Source organism: Coturnix japonica, chromosome 2 (assembly GCF_001577835.2).
Source record: "Coturnix japonica isolate 7356 chromosome 2, Coturnix japonica 2.1, whole genome shotgun sequence".
Taxonomy (NCBI): domain Eukaryota; kingdom Metazoa; phylum Chordata; class Aves; order Galliformes; family Phasianidae; genus Coturnix; species Coturnix japonica.
Window position 1 is genome coordinate 20,901,795 of NC_029517.1, and position 22,379 is coordinate 20,924,173.

Below are 22,379 nucleotides of genomic sequence, written 5' to 3' on the forward strand. Positions count from 1 at the left end.
TTTCTAAACATGCTTTAATTGTTAGTCAGGATGTGCTGTTGCATAAGGTGTGCTAGTTTATCTGGTATCTCTGCATTAAGGTCCATCTGAGTTTTCAGACCCACTGGGACCAACAGCTTTGTCCTTTGCCCTGGAACACAGAGCATGGCCTGGAGAGATGTATGTGTGTTATCTTTTTAGGTGGAGCAGGATTTCCATCAACACGCTGGTGTTTGCATTGCATGTGTAACTGAACCCTGATGTAAACTTTGTCTTGAATGGAATCCTTAGATGTTTAATCTTTTATTTGTCTTCTAGGCTCCTTCTCTATTGTTTAGATACCACAGATTCGAATGAAAGAATGATTTTTTTTATTTTTTTATTTTTTTTTTAATTATTATTATTGTTTTGGTTTTCTTTTTAATTCTTTTACAACAAGCACAGGAAAAATTCCCCTTTCCATCCCAAGGGTGCATCAGTTGTGTTCCTTATGATGTGATCTTCTTGTGGCAGCCAGCAAAGTATTCAGAAACGTTTGCTGCAGTTCCTTTATCTCTGGAAAAGCTTTGCAGCCCCACAGAAAGGAAGTGAGGGAGGGAGGAGGGCTTCTACTCTGTAGGAACAAAACCCATCTGGACACTTATTGAGAACAAGTTGTTGAAGAAACATCTCTGCATTGCCTGTCATAGTCTGATTTTTTTTAGCCTACAGTAAGAGTTGTAAACCTGCACTTTGATGTTTTCAGAAGCTGTGTTTGAACAGCATTCTGCCTTTTAAAATATGTATATATATATACTTCCATTTTTAAATAGAGGCTTCAAGGACATTTTAATACAGTGGCATTATAAAAAAAAAAAGCTTGATTTGCTGCAAGAATATTCTCATCACAGCCATGTAGTTGCATCATAAGCAGCTGATATAAGTTAGGAAATCACTAGTAGGAGGTAGGAGAGAGGTATGAGTCCCCAGTTACACACCGTATTACCTCAAATGCAGTAACCACCTGGGACATGTCCAATTTCCATGTCTGTCAGAACAAGTTTACTGGTATTATCTTCCTTTTCTTTCTCCTGCTCTCTGTCCCAGGCAGTTACCCAGAACCTCCTGCCATCTCCTGTGGGGAACCATTGCCATCTATCTCTCAGAAAGCTGTATGGTACAGATGCGTCTACAGCAGTGTGGTGACAGGTTTCCAAAAGAATCATGCTGAAGAAAGGCAAGAGGAAATATAATTGCCTTTGAAAGAAGGCAATTAAGAAAAAAGAAGACAGTAAGAAGTAAGAAAAAAGAAGACAGAAAAACTACAGAAAATAAATATTTAATAGTGCCTTTTTACCCACTGTTAGAAAGCAATAGCCTCTTCCTATTCAGAGTTCAGGTGATGATTACTTATCTTGCCTTGGTTAAAGAATTAGAAGCACATACACAGTACTGTGCTTGTATTTTGTCTACATATTAACATAGCTGAACAAATGAGACCTCTGTTTTTGTCAAGAAAGTGGTTAATGAAAGTATGAAGACTATTAACATTAACATGAAGTCATTTTGTTATAACTGCTTGTGTCATTTTTGCTGAGAACTATTTTTGCTCCCCACTATCTCCCTGCTCACAGGGACAGGACAAAGCTCAGTAGAGGCTAGAGGGCACCCCTGCTCAGAGCCTGACAGAGCTTCAGAGCCAGTTGAGCTTCGAATATCTCCAAGAATGGAGAAGCATCAATGAAATTGAAAACATCTCCATAGCCTCCCTGGGCAGCTGGTTTATGCGTGCCTGCCTTGTCCTGTCACTGGGCACCATGGATAAGTGCTTGGCTCTGTTGTCTCTGCATGCTCCCATTGGACACTTACAAGCGCTGATAATATCCCCTCTAGCTTTCTCTTCTCCAGGCTGAACAGTCCCAGCTCTCTCCTCATCAGATGCTTCTTAATCTTTGTGGCGTTTGCTGAATTGGCTCCAAGATGTCCATGTTAGACTTGTACTGAGGAGCCCAGAACTGGGCCCAGAACTCCAGGTGTGAATCAACAGTGATGGCTAGAAGGGAGGTGTCATCTCCTTTGATCTGCTAGCAACACACTACCTAAGCAGCCCAGGATACCTTTAGCCTTCTAGATAGGCTTGTGGAATATTAGCCTGTTGCCCTGTAAGTGAAGATTAATGCTTCAAAGCCAAATCAAAGTGTCAGATGTGAGCATTCTTGCATTAGTAGTTGTGAAAACCCAAAGTAACATTCTATAATATTCTTTTGAATCATCTTGAAGCTATGTAAAACCTGAGCAAGAAAAGCCAAAGTGCTGCACACCACTTTGTGGTTAGGTACAAAAGCCCGGAGCTGCTCTGACTGTTGTTGCTGCTCCTGTACTCTCCTTCCTCCCCTGAGCTCAAACCCATCACTCTACTTTTGTAAAGAAAGCCCTTCTTCATGCTCATCAGTGGACAAATGAATGTCTGGTAAGTGTGGATTAGGGAAGTGCTTGTAAAAACGCAGATTATTTTCCATAATGCTGGATGCTTTAGGTAAGCCCTTACAGCTTCTCTTAAACAGTGAGCATACTGTATGCTTCTCATTACTCATCCTAATGATTTGCCTCCAAATTAGCTGTTACTAAAGCACTTTTTTTTTTTTTTAATAATTATTATTTTTATGTGTGTGGACTATTCCAAATACTATCATAATCCCCCTTTTGCCCAGCTGACGCTAACTGAAGCCTCCTAATAGCTGACCCTATGTAGATAATATGGGATTCTTCAGTAGAACTCAAACATCTGCTAAGAAGATCTTTGGGAGGAGAACTGCTGAATTTGGAAAGGGGCTTGTGGCACATTGTCTGTATAAACAGAGTAAGATGTATTTTGCTTGCCCTGGAAAAGTATAATTGTAACGTATAAAGAGCCTATACTAGCCTATACATTCTGTAGCTTTCAGAAATTATCTGAATATTGCTTGCTCTTCTAGTCAATGGGAAACAGGCTTTTTGGCAGCAAATAGAGAACCACTCCAAATGCAAAGGAAATAAAATTTAATACGAAAACATTACTTTGAATAATATACATATGTACATTTTTATACTATAACTGCCTTACAGATCAGTTTCTAAGTTGGTAAATTAAAAGATACTGTTGCATTGAAAGAGTTAAAAGGATGGATTTATTTTAAACTTCAAATGCCTTCTGCAATCTGACATGTGGCATCTATTACTTCTCATAAAGACCTTCTGTAAAAATAAAAATGGATGGGATGCACTGTGGGCTTGATTCCTCCATGTCCTTCCCTCTCATCATTATAGTGAAATGCACAGGCTTGCATATCGCAATTTTAAGCTGTCCGTTTGCTTTCTTGTAGCCATGAACAAGGAAAAAAAAGTAAAAATGAAAAAAAGACACGTTCTTCAAGAAAATACCAATTAAAAGCACCCGAAGACTGAAGATAAGCTGCTATCCCAAGCAAAGTTGGTGTAAGCCTTTGCCATTTTTAGCGCTGTTTGCTTTTCCTTTCAGTAATGAAGGTCAGTTTTGTATTTTCATATACTTTGGTTTCCTGTTCCTGTTCCTCCATATATATCTAGGAAAGAACAGACAGAATAATGGTTGTCCACAATGCCTCCTTTATTGATTTTTATTAAAAACACTGTTGCAAACATACACCCAAACAAGCAGTTCTAAGCACAAAAGGAGAACAGTTCTTTAGCACGAATGAGGGTGTATCTGTGACACACTGATATTTGACTGAATTTGTACTACGCATACCATCCCTAGTATTGAAAGATAAGACCAGTGGCAATACATGTCTGAGCTACAAATTATGCCATCAGTGCTAATATAGCACACCACATTGCTGCTTTCTCGGTACCAATTTCAAATTGTTTATATATTTTCAGCAATAATGCACTCAGCACCTGCTAAGGAGTCACAGCAATGTGAACTGTCAATGCTTACATATGAGAACTGGTTAAACTTGCTCAATAGCTTTTGCAGCCATTTTATGAGTTCTTTCATGTGTGTCACAGGTTGACAATATGTGGAACATTTGTTGTCCAGTTTGTCACAGTACTTATATCTAGTTTAGAATATGCAGGCAGCAACTAATATCACCGTAAAACCCCAAAGAGCCAATCCAGCTGTTGGCTTCGGTCACTTTTCTTTTTTTAACTGCAATTAGAAATCGAGACCCTCAGTCTAAACCCAGGGGAGTTTAAGGATTTAATTACTTTCCAGCAGTACTCTTGTATTTTAAGACCTGGGGCACAACTATACATCTTACAGTTAATTAGTGCTTAGAGGCATAGGTAGGTGTGTGTGTGTGTGTGAATGAAAAGGATGACAAATGTGTAAGGAAAAGTGTTAGGAGAAAGCAATTCCCAGTGTATTCTGCATTGGCTACTATGAGAATCTGCCAACGCTGCCACTGGGATTTCTATAGCAAGAGAAAGAACATCAGCTGACACTGAAGACATCAGGTTCATAGAGAGGATTCGAACCATTTTGGAGCTGAAAATCTAGGCATTAAATCATGAAAACATATTTTTTACTTATTTTTTCCATGATTTTAATTCTAATAAAATTATGAAATGATAGCACTCCCAGACAGGACCACTGAGAATATGAGCAAAGTCATCACTTGAACAGAAAACCTGTTCAGCTGCCTTAACATCCATTATTTTGTTTTACACAAAGAGAAACTCCTATTATCAACAGAATGTAGGAAAATCCTGTATTGCTCTCCATAAATATAGCTGGCTACTGTACAGATGCCTATGTATCAAGTCCAAGGAGTCCATCCATAGGCAATCACTGTTTGGAATTACTTCCCCAGCTCCATTCCATGTTTAGTGATGCTTTGCTTTTTCCTCATATTCAACGCTGAAGCATCCTGCTGCAAAACCAAGTGTCGACTTTATTATCCTGATTGATTCATTAGTCAGAGTGCTCCTTTGCTGCAGATCAGGAACTGGAAAATTCCCAAGAGCGGTTTTCCTAAGCTGAGTCATTTACCCTTTATCACGTTCAGCAGGACCCGGCCTGGTTCTGATAGTGGAAATTTTGCTCCAATACTCCTTTTTCAAAATCTGGTTAGAGATCATGGCTACAAATACATCATTTAAATGCACAGTTGCAATTGTAACCTGCACATTTCTAGTAATGGAAATATTGAATGTTAATTCTGTTACATACACAGCCAACTTGTGTAGAAGGTTTAACCTGCTGACTGGGAACTGCTCAGAACTCAGTGCTGTGGAACCGCTTAAAGCACTTGGGAATTTTCCCTTGAAATGGTGTTTGAAGATCTTAACTCTCACTCTTCACACTTAGACAAAGGAGGCGTGATAAAACTTCAGGCTGGAGTCTTGAAGGTGGGGGACTGTACACGAACCAGTGGAGGGGCTGATGTAGCTTGCATCTTTTTGCTGCTTTAACCCTCTCACTGGAGTCAAACACCAGCCACCGATGTATGAATTATTCAGTCTCAGTCGCACACAGAAGTCCTCGTCTTTGAGCTACCACGTGTGTGCTTACAGGCTGTAACTTACTGTTAATGGTCCTGCTGCTGCTGATTGGGAATATGCTGAATAACTTCATAAATGGTATTAAGCATGTCCTGGCCTGGAGCACATTCAGAGCTGCAAACAGGCTGACTTGAAACCTGAAAGTAGCAAAGAATGTTTTTGCTGTAAGTACAAATTGATAAAAGTTCAACAGAAATAAAACTGATAATGTAACATCAATTTTTCTCCATCAACACTTTGGGCAGGGATGCAAAAGTTCATCCCCATTTGTTCACATTTTGTCCTGTAAGTTTTCATCACATTATAGTAATACAAATATTACATTTCAAATCAATTTGAATCTAAGATTTAGGATGTAGCTTTTGCATTTAATACAGAAACTGTTTTATATTGCTGTATCCCATGTCAAGGACGGAACATTCAATAATCAAAGAGAGAAGTAAGAGAATAAAGATCGAAAAAGGAGAAAATATTAATGGACAGAGACAGTAGAAAACTCCCACTGGAGTGAGAGAACTGTGAGAAATTTCCATAAAAGCAGGAATAAGGACACTTTTTAATATGTTATGTATATGAATCAGTTCTTATATCAGTAGTATATCCAGACTACAAATCCATCGGAACTTTCCACTTTTTTTCTGCCTATGGCCACGCTCCAGTTCTTCATCATTTCTACTTTCTTACTTTCCCATTTTCTGTGAAATAAAATGAATGTAGAATCAAATGCTGACTCTATCTGGCATGCCACAGTTCTGAGTAGCTGCTTCTTGAAATGGTGCTGGAGATTAGAATGAATTTAATCGCACATCCACTCTTCTCTGGTCACCCTGCTCCCTGACCACAGCCCTAATTCCACAGGATACCTAAGCAATGTTGTGAATTTGTGGTATGGTCAGCCCGAGGGATGACCGGATGCTTGTGACTGTGATGATTTAGCGTTTGATCTTCTGTGGGCCAATTTCTTGTTTATCTTTGTCATTTGACATCATATGGCGTAGCTGAGATTTATTTTTACAAACAATACTTTAAATGCCCTCTGTAGCTTTTCTGAATTGTCGAAGTCGTATGTTGTGTGAGCAGCAATACAGAAGAAAATGTCACTGCAACAATTAATTTGCTTGTAGGGCACTGAGTGACCCAACACTACTTTCTTTTAATACAGGGTAACTGGATTGAGATTGTTTCCTTTAGAGTTTGATTAGTTCCTGATTGCACTGAGCCAGTACTGAACTAGTAACATAGTCAAGAAAGAACAAATACTACATAACAAGAGTGATGAATAGGGTGTGATGAAAACATCTGTGAAAACAACAGGAGCAAGTGGACAAATGGACTACAGTACAGGTAATTAGTTCTCCTTAAGAAACAGAAAGGAAACTATCACCATGGTGTAAAATCACGTACCCTGGAACTGCTGCCATGATCAGGAATAGCCACAAATTCGTATATCCCGAAATCATCCAAAGCACTTTCATGTCCTAAAGTTAAAGCAAACAAAGATGAAAAACATATCAAGACGTAATACGAAATTGAAAAAGCACATCTATATCATAGAATGAGACAGTTCCACCTGAACCTTGTATAATCTTGCTGAGATTAAAAAAAGAGGACATGAAAGGGAACATGATTATTAAGCCAATTGTCAAGTTGTACGTAGGACTTCAGCTGCAATTTTAAGTAGTTAGGGTGGGTATCTAGCTATCTGCCCTCATTAACTTGCCCCTGTCTAGTAGATCTGTGATTCTTCTCATCTCTTGGGCCATAACTTATAACCTGCATTACATACTGGAAAGTGGAAGCATAAGTGGTTCTAACCTAGTTTAACAGCTTGAGTTCATGACAGCAGGATATTTAGTATACTGTGAAATCTAAACAGGAGCCAAACCCACACCAACCTGTCCTCCTTTTGGTTTTATCTTAAGAGAGATGGCAAAGAAGTCGACAACTCCAGCTAAAACCACACTTGCTATCCTCCTTTTACTTTGTATTTAGAAATGTTAATTTTTTGCAAGAATGAAATCTGACCTCATGTGCACATTTCTCCCCTTATCATTACCTGAAAATGTCTGTGCCTTTCTGTAATCAGCCTCTGGCCTAGAAAACATAAACACATTTTTCAGTTTGGTGTCAAAAGACAAGGGAAGAAAGTTAATATGATAAAACTCAATTCTCATTGTGGAAATGACTTCAAAATGTAAGAATAATTTGTTTTTGTACCTTCTCTGAAGCTTCTGTTGAATCACTGAAAAGAGCAGAAAAAGGAAAAATCATTCTTTATTTTCTCATGTTCCAAAAGAATAGCCGGAGTGTGCTTAACTTTTACATACCTTTAAGTGGCTTATATCTTTTCCATATGAATAGAAAGCTCATAACTAGGATCAAAAATAATGAGATTCCGGTTATTACTGCAAGAGATGACAAGGATTTTCCTTTCTGGGCCAATTTTTCCAGTCCTGTGTCAAAGAAGACGAGTAGTGTATTTAGTCTCCTGTTGCTAGTTATCTCCTAGTGCTGTTATGACACTAAAATAGGCATTTTTATAAATCACCTAAACAAACTCTTTAAAACTGTACCCAGACAGCAACTGAAACAAATGCTTTTATTGTCTAGATGGTAACTGGTGAGTTAAATTGAGGTTAAATTCATCACTTGCATGTTTACAGCCAAAGGTCAGTTGACAATCGTGGTTTCCCCATTATTTCGCTTACTTCACTTATCAATGTGTTGTTGCTGGAGGAACTACATTAATTGATTCTCGAGGCAGATGAAATAGGTTTTATTTAGAAACTGTTTTTCTTTTTCCATGGCACAAAATATTTCTCAAGAAGTTATGGAGACTCACTGCTCTAATGGAAGAGGTGCCCTTCTTGTTCATGGCACTGGGCCCATAGCAACTCGTGAGCCCAATGTGGTTTTCAGTAGAGCTTTGCTCTGCTTGCCAGTGTGAGATGGCCCTCAGCCTGGTTGGCTCTGCAATTTTTTTTCTCAACAGAAAGTTTAGGAGTTCCCATGTTTGCAGCTTGATTCTACATGGAAAGGAGTTGCTGAGAAAAGGTGCCTTTTTTCAGCGTGGCTGCGGAGAACTCACATACACACTACTACATGGCACCCTGCTGTGTTATGTGTTAATTCTTCATATGGTAACCTGTAGTTAGCTAGATGGCAGGGTAGATTTTCTCTTCTGGCACAGCTGCAGGCAGAAAGCAACAAGCTCCCTTATCTCTAGAGCTAAGGTGGATCAGCACAGTTCCTGTTCATAGCATACTACCTACAGAACAAGTTCTTCTTCCTCTACCTACTGGTTGTCAGGTCTTCCCAAATGGCTGGAGCCAGCCCTTTCTATCCAACTAGCAGTCCTAGTATCGTATTTCCTATTCCATGCATGAAAGGGCAATTTTCTGGTCACCAGCACAATTGCTATTTGTCTCTTGGGTTGTGCCCTTACGTAAATAAATAAAATATCTCACAAAGTGCAAATATCACAAAGGTAGTGGTATACAGGCAATAACATTGTGAAAACCATATTGGACAGTCTCTTGTATTATAACCAGATGCCCAAGATTTTCAAGTGTCTTTTTTTTTTTTTTCTCTTTTCTGGATTTGCTACTAAAAAATTACAAGAGAGCAAGCAAATCCTAGACTGAAAATCAGCTCATGAAAACAAAGAATACCTTTCTGGGGAAAAGAAGAAACCAGTGCAGATTATAATTATCTAGCGTCTAGATAGGGAGCTAGGAGATATGGTTTAGGGGTTTTCTGTAGGTATGGTAAAGGGAGAAAGGTTGGACTAGATGATCTTATTGGTCCTTTCCAACCTTGTGATTCTATGATTCTATGATATATTGTTGAAGTAGCCCAGACTGAATGCTTTATGACAACTGATAACTTTCCACTCTTCAGGTTGTTCAGTGTGCAACAGACATTGCTGGTGCTTTGAAAGGAACAAGTTGGGCTTTTTTATCCAGGATCGTCAGGAGAGGTAGAAGGAATATGAAAGAATATTCATAGTCTTCATTTATTATGTTTAATTCTATAAAAATGGTGTTAATTTCTAAGCAGAATTTAGCCTGGGCAGTATCACTGAGGTTTTGTCTGGTGGGTGAATTCACACCACTTAGGTTCAACCAGTGCTGTCTTGCAATGTGTTGGCTCAACATCTGGATTTAGTGCTATCTGAATATCAAGAAGAAATGGCTGTAGGGAAGGGAAATTGACTTTTTGGAAGTTTTATGTGTCTTTTTAGTGAAACTTTGGATTTTTCCCCTCTTTTTGGACTTTGAAAGGAGAACTTGGCTGAATTTCTTAATTCTTATTGATGAATATACACATCCATAGTGTAGCTGACATGAACTTCCTGGAGAACTGTCAGTCATATTTCTAATGACACATAGCTCTGTTTGCATTTTTTCTCCCCGCTAACTGCAAACTTTAAAGTGCAGCATTTTCACTGCAAAATTGCAACCTGTCTTCCTTTCAGCACACTAAGCTCTATAGATTTGTGATGATTATATATCAGTGAGAACAATGGACATCTGCCTCCCTTGTTTACCTTACTAGCAAATGGCCGAGCTCTTTGTTCTGCACAAGCTAAGTTGCTTTGTAACATTTCTAACAGGCAATTGATTGCATCTCTTTGAACATTAACTTCATACAGTCCTTATCTGAAAAAACGTAATTATCCTTATTAATAAGGGATATCAGAGTTCCTCAGTATACTGTTCTTAGCTGTGTGCCTCTAGACATTTCCTGGAACGTTGCTTTATTGCTGTTTAATGCAATCTGATGCAGGAACAGAGGCTATAAAGTATAGGAAATAGAAGAGATGTTTAGTAGAACCTAGTAGCTAATTCATAGACTCTTAAATGAGAAAGCAAAATAATATTTGTAATAAAATTATTCATTCACCATCACAGCTTGCGTTATCATCATACAGTAAACTAGGGCTCTTATAATACCTAATCACATAGAGAGTCTGTGGCTGCTTACTCCAGTCAGTGCAGTATACTTGAGACTCTCCCATGCAGTGATCCCCGTGGGACCTCAGGGCTTTTAGCTTCTGGATGGCAGAGAATGAGACAGTGAGCCTTGGACAAAATCTGCCCTTGGGAAGAAGGGCTTGTCCTGGCATCCAACAGGTTTCCACATCTCCTACAAAACATCAATATCTCGGTGGGTCTTGTTTAAAGCTGTGACTCACTGCATGTAACACCTCAATCCCAGAGTGGCCAAAATCCCACTTATTACATTATTAGCAAGACTTCATACATATGTTTTCTCTCTAAGAATCACTTTTCCTGGGGCTGACAATCAGCTCAGAAGCTAGAGTTGTTCTTACCTGCAGAGGTAATAATCACAGTGAAGTGAGTCTCATCTCGTTTTCCAGTCACGTTGTTGAAAGCACGGCACACGTAGTCTCTTGTCTTCTGAGCCAGAGTATCAGACACAACTTCCAGGTGGGGTCCATACTGGATTACATGAGTGGCATTATCAGCCCTTTGAATCCAGGAGTAAGTGTTTGGTGGGTTTGAATCTGCCAAGCAGTCAAACAGTACGGCTTCCCCTACACTGATGGTAAACACCGCCCCTACATTCAGACCTTTGTCTGATTTAACTCGGAGTCCATATGGTCCATCTGCATTGAAAAATATAAGACCAAAATATAATTGAAAGATAAAAATCAGCGTATATATTTAAATTTTAGATGAAAACACTCAGATTCCATAAACTGGACTAGCCTTTAGAATGGCTGCCATTAGATTCAATTATTTCAATTAAAAGGCTTTCAGTTCAATCATTTGATCTTTGATCTCAGACTACACCTGCTTAATACTGATCTAACTGCTGCTTAGGGAAACAACACGGGTCTATGTACTGTTCATTACTGCAAAAACAATGGGGACCAAACACACTTGGAAAAGTTGTGAATTAAAGAAGCAGGTCTTCTGGGGTATATTTGACCTTTTCTACTAAAAAACCAAACTTATTGGTGTAAGTCATTTATCTTCATATTCAGAAGTAAATAAATTAGCTCTGAAATACACACACAGTGTAATACTTAGCAGTACAATAATAATTGGCACAACTATCCTAGAGGTACAATTTAGAATGGGGTGTGCCTTAGAACGTGTGTGCCTTCAGAAAATGTTTTCAATAAATGACTGCTAAAATAAACTTCAACCTTCCCCTGTTTTAGTGCATTTCAACTACTTCAGCATTCAGATTTCTATCAAGAGAAAGCCCTCGTGCCAGGTTTCAGAATATAATTAGAAGTGAAATATATTCTCCAGTAGTTGTGTTCATTACTGAGAAAACTGAGGTGCAATTTTTAGGGCAATCTTCAAAGGAAAATGGAAGGGAAATAATATATTTAAATATGATGAGTATTTCCTATCTTATGTTTAGTTGATCATTTTGGATTCTGCGTGGTGTTTTTTTTCCTGTCTTTCCATGTTAAAATCTATTATTTTTATATGGATCTGAGTGTAAAAAAATAATGTAAAGGATAAAATAATTGAGATGTGCCTTATTAAGTTACAGTCAAAAATGCACAGATCTGTTACTGACAGATGCTGAAAGAAACCAAAAGAAACTATGGATGAACGGGTGATTTCTCTTTGGTGAGATCTCTGGAGCTCAGTAAAGCTGCTGTCAAGTGACTATAAAATGGCACTGCAAGAAGACAGATAAGTCAATATTACAGCAATTTTAATATGATCAAGTAATATTTCCATCTTGTTATGGTTGTCTGTAAGCATTAAAAACCACATAGCTGGTTTTGAAGGTGCAGTGTGCTGCTGTATGAAGAAAAGCACTGGGTTGTTTCTGACTCTATTTCTTATCAGGAAATTCAGGCTGACATTAGATTTACTTGTAATATGTACGCTTCTATTGATTGTCCACCTTGTTTTATGATGCTTCAAGAGAACATAAGCTGCATGCAGGCTGTTTCCTGTGCGCTTCCGTGTTTTTCTTTCTGTGTTTGTGAAAGTTCAGGAAAGAAAATGAAAACTGCCACACCTCAATTGAGCCCATTTTTAACCAAATGTGCATATTTCACAACTTAATTGTCAAGCTTCCCATTTTCTATGGTTCTGCTTTAGTGATAGGCTTTTTACAGTCTCATTTTAAGACTCAGCATCACGTCTAACGTTTTGTTGGGCAATGTGGATTCATGTCACAGGTGTCACGGGGAAGAATCAAGATGTTTCTAAAATCTGCCATCTTAGATGCAGAGCTCCTTGCTCACGGGTTCCTTAACATCTGAGTCATCAATATTAGAAATGCTTCTGGAAACTGTAAAGCTGTCACTGCTGCATCAGCTTAACTACCCGCACCCCACATGAAGAATATTCTGTACGTGCAGAGCCTGTACAACACCAGGTGCTTTAAAAGGCAGTTCCTCTTACCCAACTCTTCTTTCTGCTATTAGCTTTTATTTTCACTGATAATATAACCTTTGGCAGATGTAAACAGATATTAATGCCAAGACTAGCTGACAGGTCTCTCTGTTCCCTCACTATAACAGGAGATTGGCCAAAAAAGAATCAGAATTGAGTTTTGTTTTTTATCAGTGCCATCACAGTGTGCATAGCCAGCACTGACAATGCGACCACACTTCAGTACGAAAAAAAAATCAAAAGAAACAATGATAAAATCACCACACATTGGCTGCTGGAAAACAAAAAACAAAAATTACACAAAACAAGTAAAAGTCTTCTTATAAAATAGCCAAATCTTGTCTATGTCTGAAAAGCAACATCCCTGATGAAGGTCCCATCAGATAACCCTTCTGCAGGGTCTGGCTCAGCCTGTTGCCTCCCCTGGACTGTGCGTACATCACTGTGATCCCTACACATCAGGTGTTAAAGGACTACCCACAGCTTCAAGTGGGATTCAGAAAAGCAGATAATACGCAGTTTCCCCTCTCAGATCAAATATCTCCTGGCTTCTGTAAATGTGAAGGAAGGAGATCCCACTTAATCTCTTACATTCAGCTCCATCACCTCAGTGCAGCTGTTTCTGTTGCAGCCTCCATGACGGCAGCTTCTCCCACTCCTGAAATAATTTATTTCTGCTTCAAGCTTCTGCAATGGCAATGTTTTATGGTGCATTATCATCACAGCTAATGGACAGTGGGGACAATATTAATGAGAAATGATGAAGAACAAAAAGCACTTTTGATTCTCAGTAAAAAAAGCTGAGCGCCTGCCTTCATGGTTCACCCAGTTCTTCTCCCTTCCCATACTGTTCTCAACAGTAATAAGCCTCTTGTCCCAGTGAGGCCTGTTAACTAAATGACTTGTAAAATAATAAATCACCTGTTCTCGGTAACAATTTACAGCTCTGTGGGAATATTTCCAATTGCTCCTATCTCCACGAGACTGCTGTAGTTTCTAAGCAGATGGCAGGTATTTACTGTGAGTGACCTTTCTTTTATCACTTACAGGAGCTCCCCCCGCAGCAATGACATATGGCAGATGGGGATCCTGGGGCCACTGGTATTGACAAGTGCTTGTTGGAAGACACGACACCTCAGCAAGCAGAGGCTGGACTAAGTTATGGGATTGGTATAGTTCAGGAGGTAAGAACCCCAACTCCCACCACAAATTTGAATATGGAATATGGATAGTAATGTGGGCACTGTAGTCTTTCAGTACTTAATTGTTTTCTATAAACACTTTTTCCCATATTTTATGTTACACACAATGTAAACTATCAATTCTGATGAAATAAAAAAGTGTACAAGTGTTCCAGGCACCCATCAGTGCAGTAAATGCTCTAGAGCCAATTGTGCATGTAAAAAGTCAGAAATCCCAATACCAAACATAACAGCCAGAATGGTAGCAACAATAAAAGGTATTTTTCTAGCCTATACTTCATTGCATTGTAAGAGAGCTGTCAGGTTGTGCTGGCTACATCTTCCCCATGTTTTGGGTAGGAATTCTTACAGCTCATGAAAGTGAAAAAGCAGACATTAAAACAGATATTAAGAATTATGTTACCTTGAGACAAGAATCAGATTATTGTAATTATAATGATGATAATAAAACTCCATCAGTGCAGGTTATCTCCTTGTAGAATTTTTTCTGATCATTTTTCTGTCCACAGTGAGTAGAAACAGAGTTCATATCTATACTGTTAAGGACTCTTTGGGGCAGCTCCTTCACCTTTGTGTCTGCTCTGTCTGCACTCCTTGCACCGTGCCATCCACACTGTGCCAGTGAGGAACAGGTTATACCTGAACCGGGCTGATGGCCAGGTGGGTCCTGACCTGTCTAGCTTCAGATCTTGGAGAAAGGCACTTCAACTCTGGAGGCTGCAAGGACTGGAGCCTGGCTTGGTCACACAGCTGTTGGAGGCACCGGTAGCTGACAGTGCAGGAGGGGTAAGATAAAAATGAGAGTGCATTTTCTAAGATTTGCTGAACATTGATTAAGCCAAACCTTTTGTGCCCTCTAACTCAGTCTACACTCATGAACTGAGTTCACATTTTCATTAAGTTCCTCAGGTGCTTTTGCTCATCCTCACACCTCTAGTCTAAATTAGTTTGTTGAAAATCTACTTTTCACAGAGATCAGGTGTATTGAGCAAGAAGGTGTATTTGCAGAGAGACTTAATTTCTTCTACTAAGCCAATATAGCTGAAAAAAGGGTTTGAGGCACACAAATCCCTTATTATCTGAAACAGAAAGTTTCAAACTAGATAGAGGATGGGCACAAACCAAAACCTAATTGACTTTGAACTTTGTAAAGTCTAGCATATGATCTTTTAAAATGCCACGAATTAATCCTTGGGAGCATAGGACTGGAAGGGACATTTGGTACCTCTAAATTCAGCCTTTTGATACAATAACCGATCACAGCACAGAATCCCATTCATACAGTTGTCAACCTTTGGCAACAGTAATGTGCACAGCGCTTGCAAAACCTCGTTACTTCAACAGCTGTTAAACATCTCATTTCCAGTCAAAATATATGGTTGTCTTATAGTTTACTCTTCAGTCAACATAAATCTTTACATAAATCTTGCTCCCTCATGCTTCCCACTTTATGTGAAAAGCAAACATTCCTTCCAGAATCTATTTTCTGCAACCAAACTGAGTTCTCCTGGACTGTTCTCATGAATAGGATCCCCATTCCATTTTGTTTTGTTTCTGTACAGTTCAAGATCATTCCTCTGGGTTGGCCAGGTGCTGTATACATTATTCTACTTGTGATCTCATCTCTTTTATGTCTGAATGACACTGCCTGTTAGATGTCTCGCAATGAACTCAATCAGGCAGATACACTGCCTCAGTCATTGCCATCCAAATCCGCATCAGCAGAAGTTAATGATTTTTATTCTCCAAGTGTGTGCCCTTTTAGTTTTTAATGGATTTCATACTGATTCTATGACTCTGTTGTTTAGTCTTCTCAGTTTATTGTCACAGATGAACACTGACATGCTCCCAGTCTTTACATTGATATCAGTAATGAAAGTAGTGGACAGGATTGGACTCAAACTGACCTTGAGGAATACCATGAGTAGCACTCTGCCAGCCTGGTGCTTCCTGCGCTCAGCTTCTGGATACCTTTTTCTGTCTCCATTTTAATCAGTGGTTTTCTGTGTATAATTCCGATTGCTTTCCTCTGACATACACCTCCTCCAGATTTGAAGATGCCCACAGTGGAACACCTGAAGTTCATATGTGGACTCTGCAGTTCAGACTGATCTTCACAACTACTTAACACTGAAGGCTTTTTATTACACTATCAGAAGTTATAGCTGCTACAAACTTATTTTGAATGCAAGCTCACATATAACGTTAACTCAACTGTGTTCTGTCTCTTTTCCTTAGTTATAGGCATTCTTTTCAGCGAGATCATTTCACAAAGACAATTATGAATATTTCATATACTCACAATATATTGTTGGTGCAATTCTCTCACTTTCCATTGCACTGACGGGGTTGGATACCAAACAGCTGTAGTTCCCAATGTCTTCCTTTGCAACAGGAACAATCAGAAGTGTAGCATTGTTTGATGAAAAGGTATAATTAGGGCCAGCATGGAGAGGCTTCCCATTTTTCATCCACTGGTAAACTACTCTTGTGCCTTTTCCCACGGTACATTTTAATGTAATATTCCCCACATACTCCACTACTCCCGAAGATGGCTCAGTGTGCACAACTGGCTGTGTGACAGGAACTATAAAACAAAGAGATATGAAGAGTTATAAAAGTGACTACCAGTACATTCCAGTTTTCATTGCCAAAATGGTACAAATAGCAGCTATCCTCCTCTCTGGAAAGTATTCAGATTTCAAAGTGTGTCTATTAAATATGGTTAAAGAATAAAAATAAAAGAAGGCTGTATTCTCATCTGGTAAGAAATTTCCCAGTACTTAATTAAAGCTAGAGAGTTTATCTTACTGGTTATATGACACAGGCTGAAATTGGGTATATCACTGCTTCCAACTCTGGTTCCAACTCTATCCTGTCTGATAACATAGCAAAGCCTTATGAAACATTATTTCCTATATTTATCATATTAATTAATGGTTTTGAAACTCCTTAAGTGTTTTCTTTAAGATCAAGAAATATTAGTTAATGTCTTAAATTTGTTTAAAGATGCCATACTGTAGCATTCCCTCTAGCAGCAGAAAATATCGTAACTCAATTGTTGGCACTTATTTGTGCATGGCTGGATTAAATAGTGCACTACTGCAATTGGATCCCAACAAACATTACTTCAGAGCAAAGGAAATTTTATTTTCAAACTGAAGATGCTGCATTTTAGTAACTTACCATCAACAGCTACATGAATTTTTTCACTGGCAGCTTTAGTTCCATTCCCACGGACATTGACTTTTACAATATAATTGCCCTCATCACTGAGACGTAATGGATTGATCATCAAAGATGCACTAGGTGGTATGAGGGTGAACTTGTGCTGATATTCCAAGTCTGGTACTACTGTCTGGTTTACAGAGCCAAGCAGGTATTTTGGATTACTCCGAGGCTTCTCAAACAGCCAAATTATCTGGATTTCACAAGCTGTAGTATTGAAATTGTAGTCAACATTGAGCTGGAGTGGTTGCCCCTCAATACCATGGATAGTATGAGATGGTACTGTCAGCTTCAAGGCAGAACAAATACCTGCATAAAAATGAAGGAACAAACAAACACACCTAAAACACAAATGGGAACATTGGAAAACTCAAATGAGGAACTCTCACAGAGAAAAAACTCTCAGAGTTACAACTTCAACTTTTTTATGTTGATATGTACAAAACCAAGATCCCACGATGAATTCTGTCCTCCAGGAATCCTGCACCTTCAGGGTGCAAAATGGCCCCCTTCAGCTAGTCTGGCCTTCCCATCCTTTAGAACTGTTTTTCCTTCTGTCATCCTTAGGCAGACATATAGAACATTACACAAGTTTGCTAAGGAATCTTTGGCCATTTTCTGTTTGTTCAGTGAAGTTTATAGTCAATGAAAATGACAAACTCCAAAAATATGAGTAATTCTGCCTCGCTCTTCATACAGCTGAACAACACTAGTCAACTGGGATGGCTTGCAACATTGCCGAGGGTGAGGAACTAAAAAGGGAAGCAGCTTGGTGCAGTCCCATGGTTGAATGCTATAGAGGCGATGTGTGCAAAGACATTTAACCTCCTGTCAGAAATACCCAACTTCTTGGGGACTGAAGAAGAAGCAGGCAGAGGACTTCAGGTTGCATGGACACTGGTGTGGGGAGAACAGCAGGGAGTCATCTGAGATGGGAGGAGAACAGGACAAAAAGGGAGGAAAAGGGTAGAAAAAATACAGAGATACTTAACTGGAGGATGCACAGGAGCATGGTAGGCGCATGATTAACTTCTTCAGATAAAAAACCTGAAGCATTTGAAGTGCATCAAACTGAAACCTCCTCCCCTATTTCCAAGCTGACTCTTGCTACTGGGAGATGAGTTTTGTTGGTCGTTGTAACATTTAACAAAGGTGAGTTCCCTCCCTGCAGACCTTACAACACTTATCAAACTTAAACTGCTACTTTCCACTTGAGAGAATAATTCCTCAATAAAGCCCTTCTCAAAACGTTTAATAGTGAAAGCAAATTTCATATAAGCTACCTAAAACATTCAAATTTTAAAACTTCCTTGAATGAAGTAAAAGAAATCTCTACAAATACTGGGAAATCTGTAAATGATCAATTAAAAGATCTGGCCATATCATTCCTCATTTCTTACACATGACAGTGCTCAGTTTTGGGGTTTCTCCAGCTGTCGGTAAGTGATCATGTTGTAGGACAAGAAACCAGTAACAGCTGCAGTGCTAATTGCAAAATACGTGTAACAATTGGTATTTCTTACAGATCTGTGCAGAAAAGGAGCAAAATCCAAGCAGGTTTAGTGAGCAGAAGGATAACAGCGGCTATCAGAACAAATGCTGTCACCATCACAGAAGAAGAAAAAGAAACTGGTGGCTTAATATCTTAATTTCTTCTCACTGAGGCACTGTGACAAAGGGCTCAGGGCAGCAGTTCTGGGTGACTGCTGCTTTAATGGGAATCAAATCTTCCATGGTCTGGAATATTAGACTTATCTTACGGTTATAAGAAATCAATGTGCCAAAATGGACTTCTTTCTCATCGGGCACAAATTCCATATAAGTCAAACTTATCCCTATAGCTTTCTAAATAGAACAGATATTTTTCAAAGAGAACAGAATTCCAAAAACTGTTTTTTATAGTGCCCATAAACCAAGAGGCTGCACAGAAATGACCTCCAGTTAGAGCTCAGTGATCTGTGTTTTCTTTCACCACACTTTGCTGCCACCAGTATGAGCAAGCACAACAGGCTCACTGTTGACATAAAACAAGGGCTGCAGCTTTAGCTTAAATAAAAACTATGACATAACTTCTGAGTTTACTGCGTAAACTGAAACCTTCTTACTGAGGTTTTATCATTCCCTTAATTTAACATGCACATCTCCTTGTCCAAGTGAAATCAGACCCTCAGTTACATTTTATTTGAGTGATCATTTAGCTCTTTAGCACTCCAAAACCTGTGAACTTGTGTACGATGTCACTGGAAGAAGGTGTTCTTTGTGTCATGCTCCAAACACCTGATTTTTGTCATGATAAAAGGTGCAAGATATGCATTTCTCACATTAGGAAAGGTTTCTATCTGAGCCAGACTGTAAGCCCCAATTATCTGGTGAACAAGGATGGCCTCCAAAGCATTCTGTGAGCATGCCAGTATCTCTTGTAGAATCTTAATCAGAAATGTTCAGCAATGTTGTAATGGAGATAAAGAACTGAATGTTCATCATGTTCTTATCAGACAGGTATTTCATTTTTAAAGTCTGATAATCTTCATTAAAAACTGCTACGGCTCAGAAGCCAAAGCTGTTGACAAAGTACGTTGCTGTATAGGACATTTGTGAAAAAGATAAAAGAAAAACTGTCAGAAAAGTATGTAGCATATTTGCAATATCACATGTTCCCTCTGCTAATATCTTTGAAAACAATTAAGTACATAAAAAACAAATTATAAGACTTAGTAGAAATACAGCTTTAGCTAACCTTTGATCACAGAATATTCCTGTAAAAGAGCACAGAACATCTGCTTTTTATCAAGTGTACAGATAACAATCGTATGCTTATGAAATCTACAACCAAATGCTGAACAAATCTACTGTTAATGTAAGATATTCTTCAGTTGAATGAAGGATTAATTCAGTTTTAATACAAAGTACATCGAAATATATCTAAATTTCAGGTGTTAAATACAATGCATCATAGTGAACTGAAAAACGACCTCTCAACACTGCCTTAACACAATGCATTTTTAAAGAGACGTGTAACATCTATACAAACTTTGGCTCAGAATCTGTCAAGTCTTACTTCTTATTTCTTTACTATTGCTTAAAAAAAGAGGAAAATCAAGGTAAGTAATAATGCCAGTGCTTTATTTACAGATTACGTGCAGCATGGATTTCTGTCAGTTTCTAAAACTTTCAGTTCCATCCATGAAAAGGGACACCACTATTTGATTAAAACTTACAGGTTTCTTTCTTAAAATAAAATATCTGACAATGTAAGAGAAATATCTTGAAGCTTAGGAGTACAAAAGCAAGTCAAATTTCCACAATGACAATCAAATATAACACATGCAGTTTCTTACCTAGAAGCAGAAAATATATTTGGCACTTTAAGTCACAAAATAAGCTGGCTAGAGGGCTCCATGAAAGCATCCTGTCCCATACAAACACCACCTTCTTCTCAGTGCTAAGTCGGAGCCAGGACCAGCACCTGCTGGTTTATTTGCTAGGAAAATCAGCAATGAGTTAACAGGCCTTATCCTGTCCCCAGCCCTGTCTGATTTGAATATGTGTATACACAGAACAAAGGGAGTGGAGCACCTGTTAGATGAGCACCCATCTTCATTGCCTCTAACTTCAACATAACCCTTCCCCAGCAGGAGCAGTAAATATGACAGAGAACGTAATAAATGAGGTGCAGAATAATGGAAAGTACCTTGAATTATAAAAAATAAATGAACACACCCAACACGCAGGTTATATAGACATTAACATCCTTCAGTTACACTGGTTTATAAAAAATACTGTACTTCCAGATGGTTCTGCTCACTCCAAATTAGCCTGTAACATTTGGTAAATTAGTATGTCAGTGACAGTCTCTTCTTTCCTCCTATTTCTTTAATGCAAAATATCAGAAAAAAATACAAAGCTGTGACTAAATTATTATCATTTTCTTCCTTAATATTACGTGCAACAGGGAGACAATTTCATTCCCCTCCTCTGAGCAACTTGTGAAGTGCCCATCAGAAATCGTCTAACAAAGAGTCCTGCAGCAGCGTGCACAGCCCCCCAGAGCTGTTGAGTTAGCTGCTGATTACTGTTTATTCGGAGTGAACTTATATGGGTTTAATATTAATATTAATGTATGATTTGGATTTTGTCCAAGGCTGCCACTCACTGTACAAACCTAATCAGCAGCACACCAGGCAGCCCTCCTGCAAGTTGCATGTGCACTAACAGTTTGCAACGGCAAATATTTGCATCAACAGAGATGGTTTATCCATAGAAAGACACGCGTTAAGTTTTTGTTACACTGCACTTGTGCTGTTATGGATGAACAAACTCCTGCCTTGTGTAGGACAGATGGCAGCAGGGAACTGATCCCCCTCACTTTATGCCTGCGCTGGTGCTTGGGGTCCTGCAGAGTGCTAAGCCACTGCCATTAGGAATGAATGAATGATTTCTGCTTCAGTTAAAGGGAGGTAAAAACGCCCAGATCCTTCCAGAATTTTTGGCAGCCCTGTCTGATCAAATGTAAGGAATATGAGTGTTATTTCAGCAGTTGCAGAAGAAATAGCATCACTGTATGACACAAGACTGTAGATGAAGAGGTGCTCTGGGTGCCCCCTGCCCTGCCTTCCCCAGGGCTGTTCTTTGTAACCCGTTTAATCCACGTCACCGCAGTCTACACGTATTGAATGGTAAGCTCTTATGAAATGCGTTATTCGTTCTAACAAACGAATGGAAACCTTCTCACTGGGATGGTCAGTGCCGGTGTCCTAAACATCTGATGTGGGTGAAAAAAAAACAATAAATAATAAAAAAAACCAAACACTAGAAAAACAGTTGATTAGCACAGACACATATCACAAGTCAGTCTATCCCTTTATTCCCAGGATATGTTCTTGATGTTATTAATACACTGACATTTCCCCCCATCAGCTCAGGCTGCCCAGGGTCTTGGAGCACCTCCAGGGCTGGGGCACCACAGCTCTGTGTCTCAGCCAAGTACTGATGCAAGACCGTTCTGTCCATGCAGAACTGCACTCTCATTTTGCCTTCTACCAACTGATACAAAAGCCTAAATACTCCATGT

General features: G+C 39.0%; 1 protein-coding gene across 1 annotated transcript; it reads right to left on the reverse strand.

The window, feature by feature from the left end:
* Nucleotides 1–3,562: 3,562 nt before the first annotated feature.
* On the reverse strand, nucleotides 3,563–21,977 carry HEPACAM2 (HEPACAM family member 2). The gene is made up of 9 exons (XM_015853540.2): nucleotides 20,647–21,977; nucleotides 17,267–17,617; nucleotides 16,383–16,667; nucleotides 10,817–11,113; nucleotides 7,809–7,934; nucleotides 7,699–7,723; nucleotides 7,538–7,575; nucleotides 6,886–6,959; nucleotides 3,563–5,618 (listed from the first exon to the last, which is right to left on the reverse strand). Exons 1-9 carry the CDS (start codon nucleotides 20,714–20,716, stop codon nucleotides 5,508–5,510), a joined length of 1,377 nt encoding a protein of 458 aa, XP_015709026.1. The 5' UTR covers nucleotides 20,717–21,977; the 3' UTR covers nucleotides 3,563–5,507.
* Between the last annotated feature and the right edge of the window lie 402 nt (nucleotides 21,978–22,379).

What these genes read in the sequence shown, in the direction of transcription:
- HEPACAM2 (XM_015853540.2), bottom strand. Translation starts at nt 20,716, where the DNA reads ATGCTTTCATGGAGCCCTCTAGCCAGCTTATTTTGTGACTTAAAGTGC. An exon ending in AATTCATGTAGCTGTTGATG is followed by an intron (nt 16,668 to 17,266) that starts GTAAGTTACTAA and finishes TTTGTTTTATAG; the next exon opens with TTCCTGTCACACAGCCAGTT. An exon ending in AAGATATAAGCCACTTAAAG is followed by an intron (nt 7,724 to 7,808) that starts GTATGTAAAAGT and finishes TGCTCTTTTCAG; the next exon opens with TGATTCAACAGAAGCTTCAG.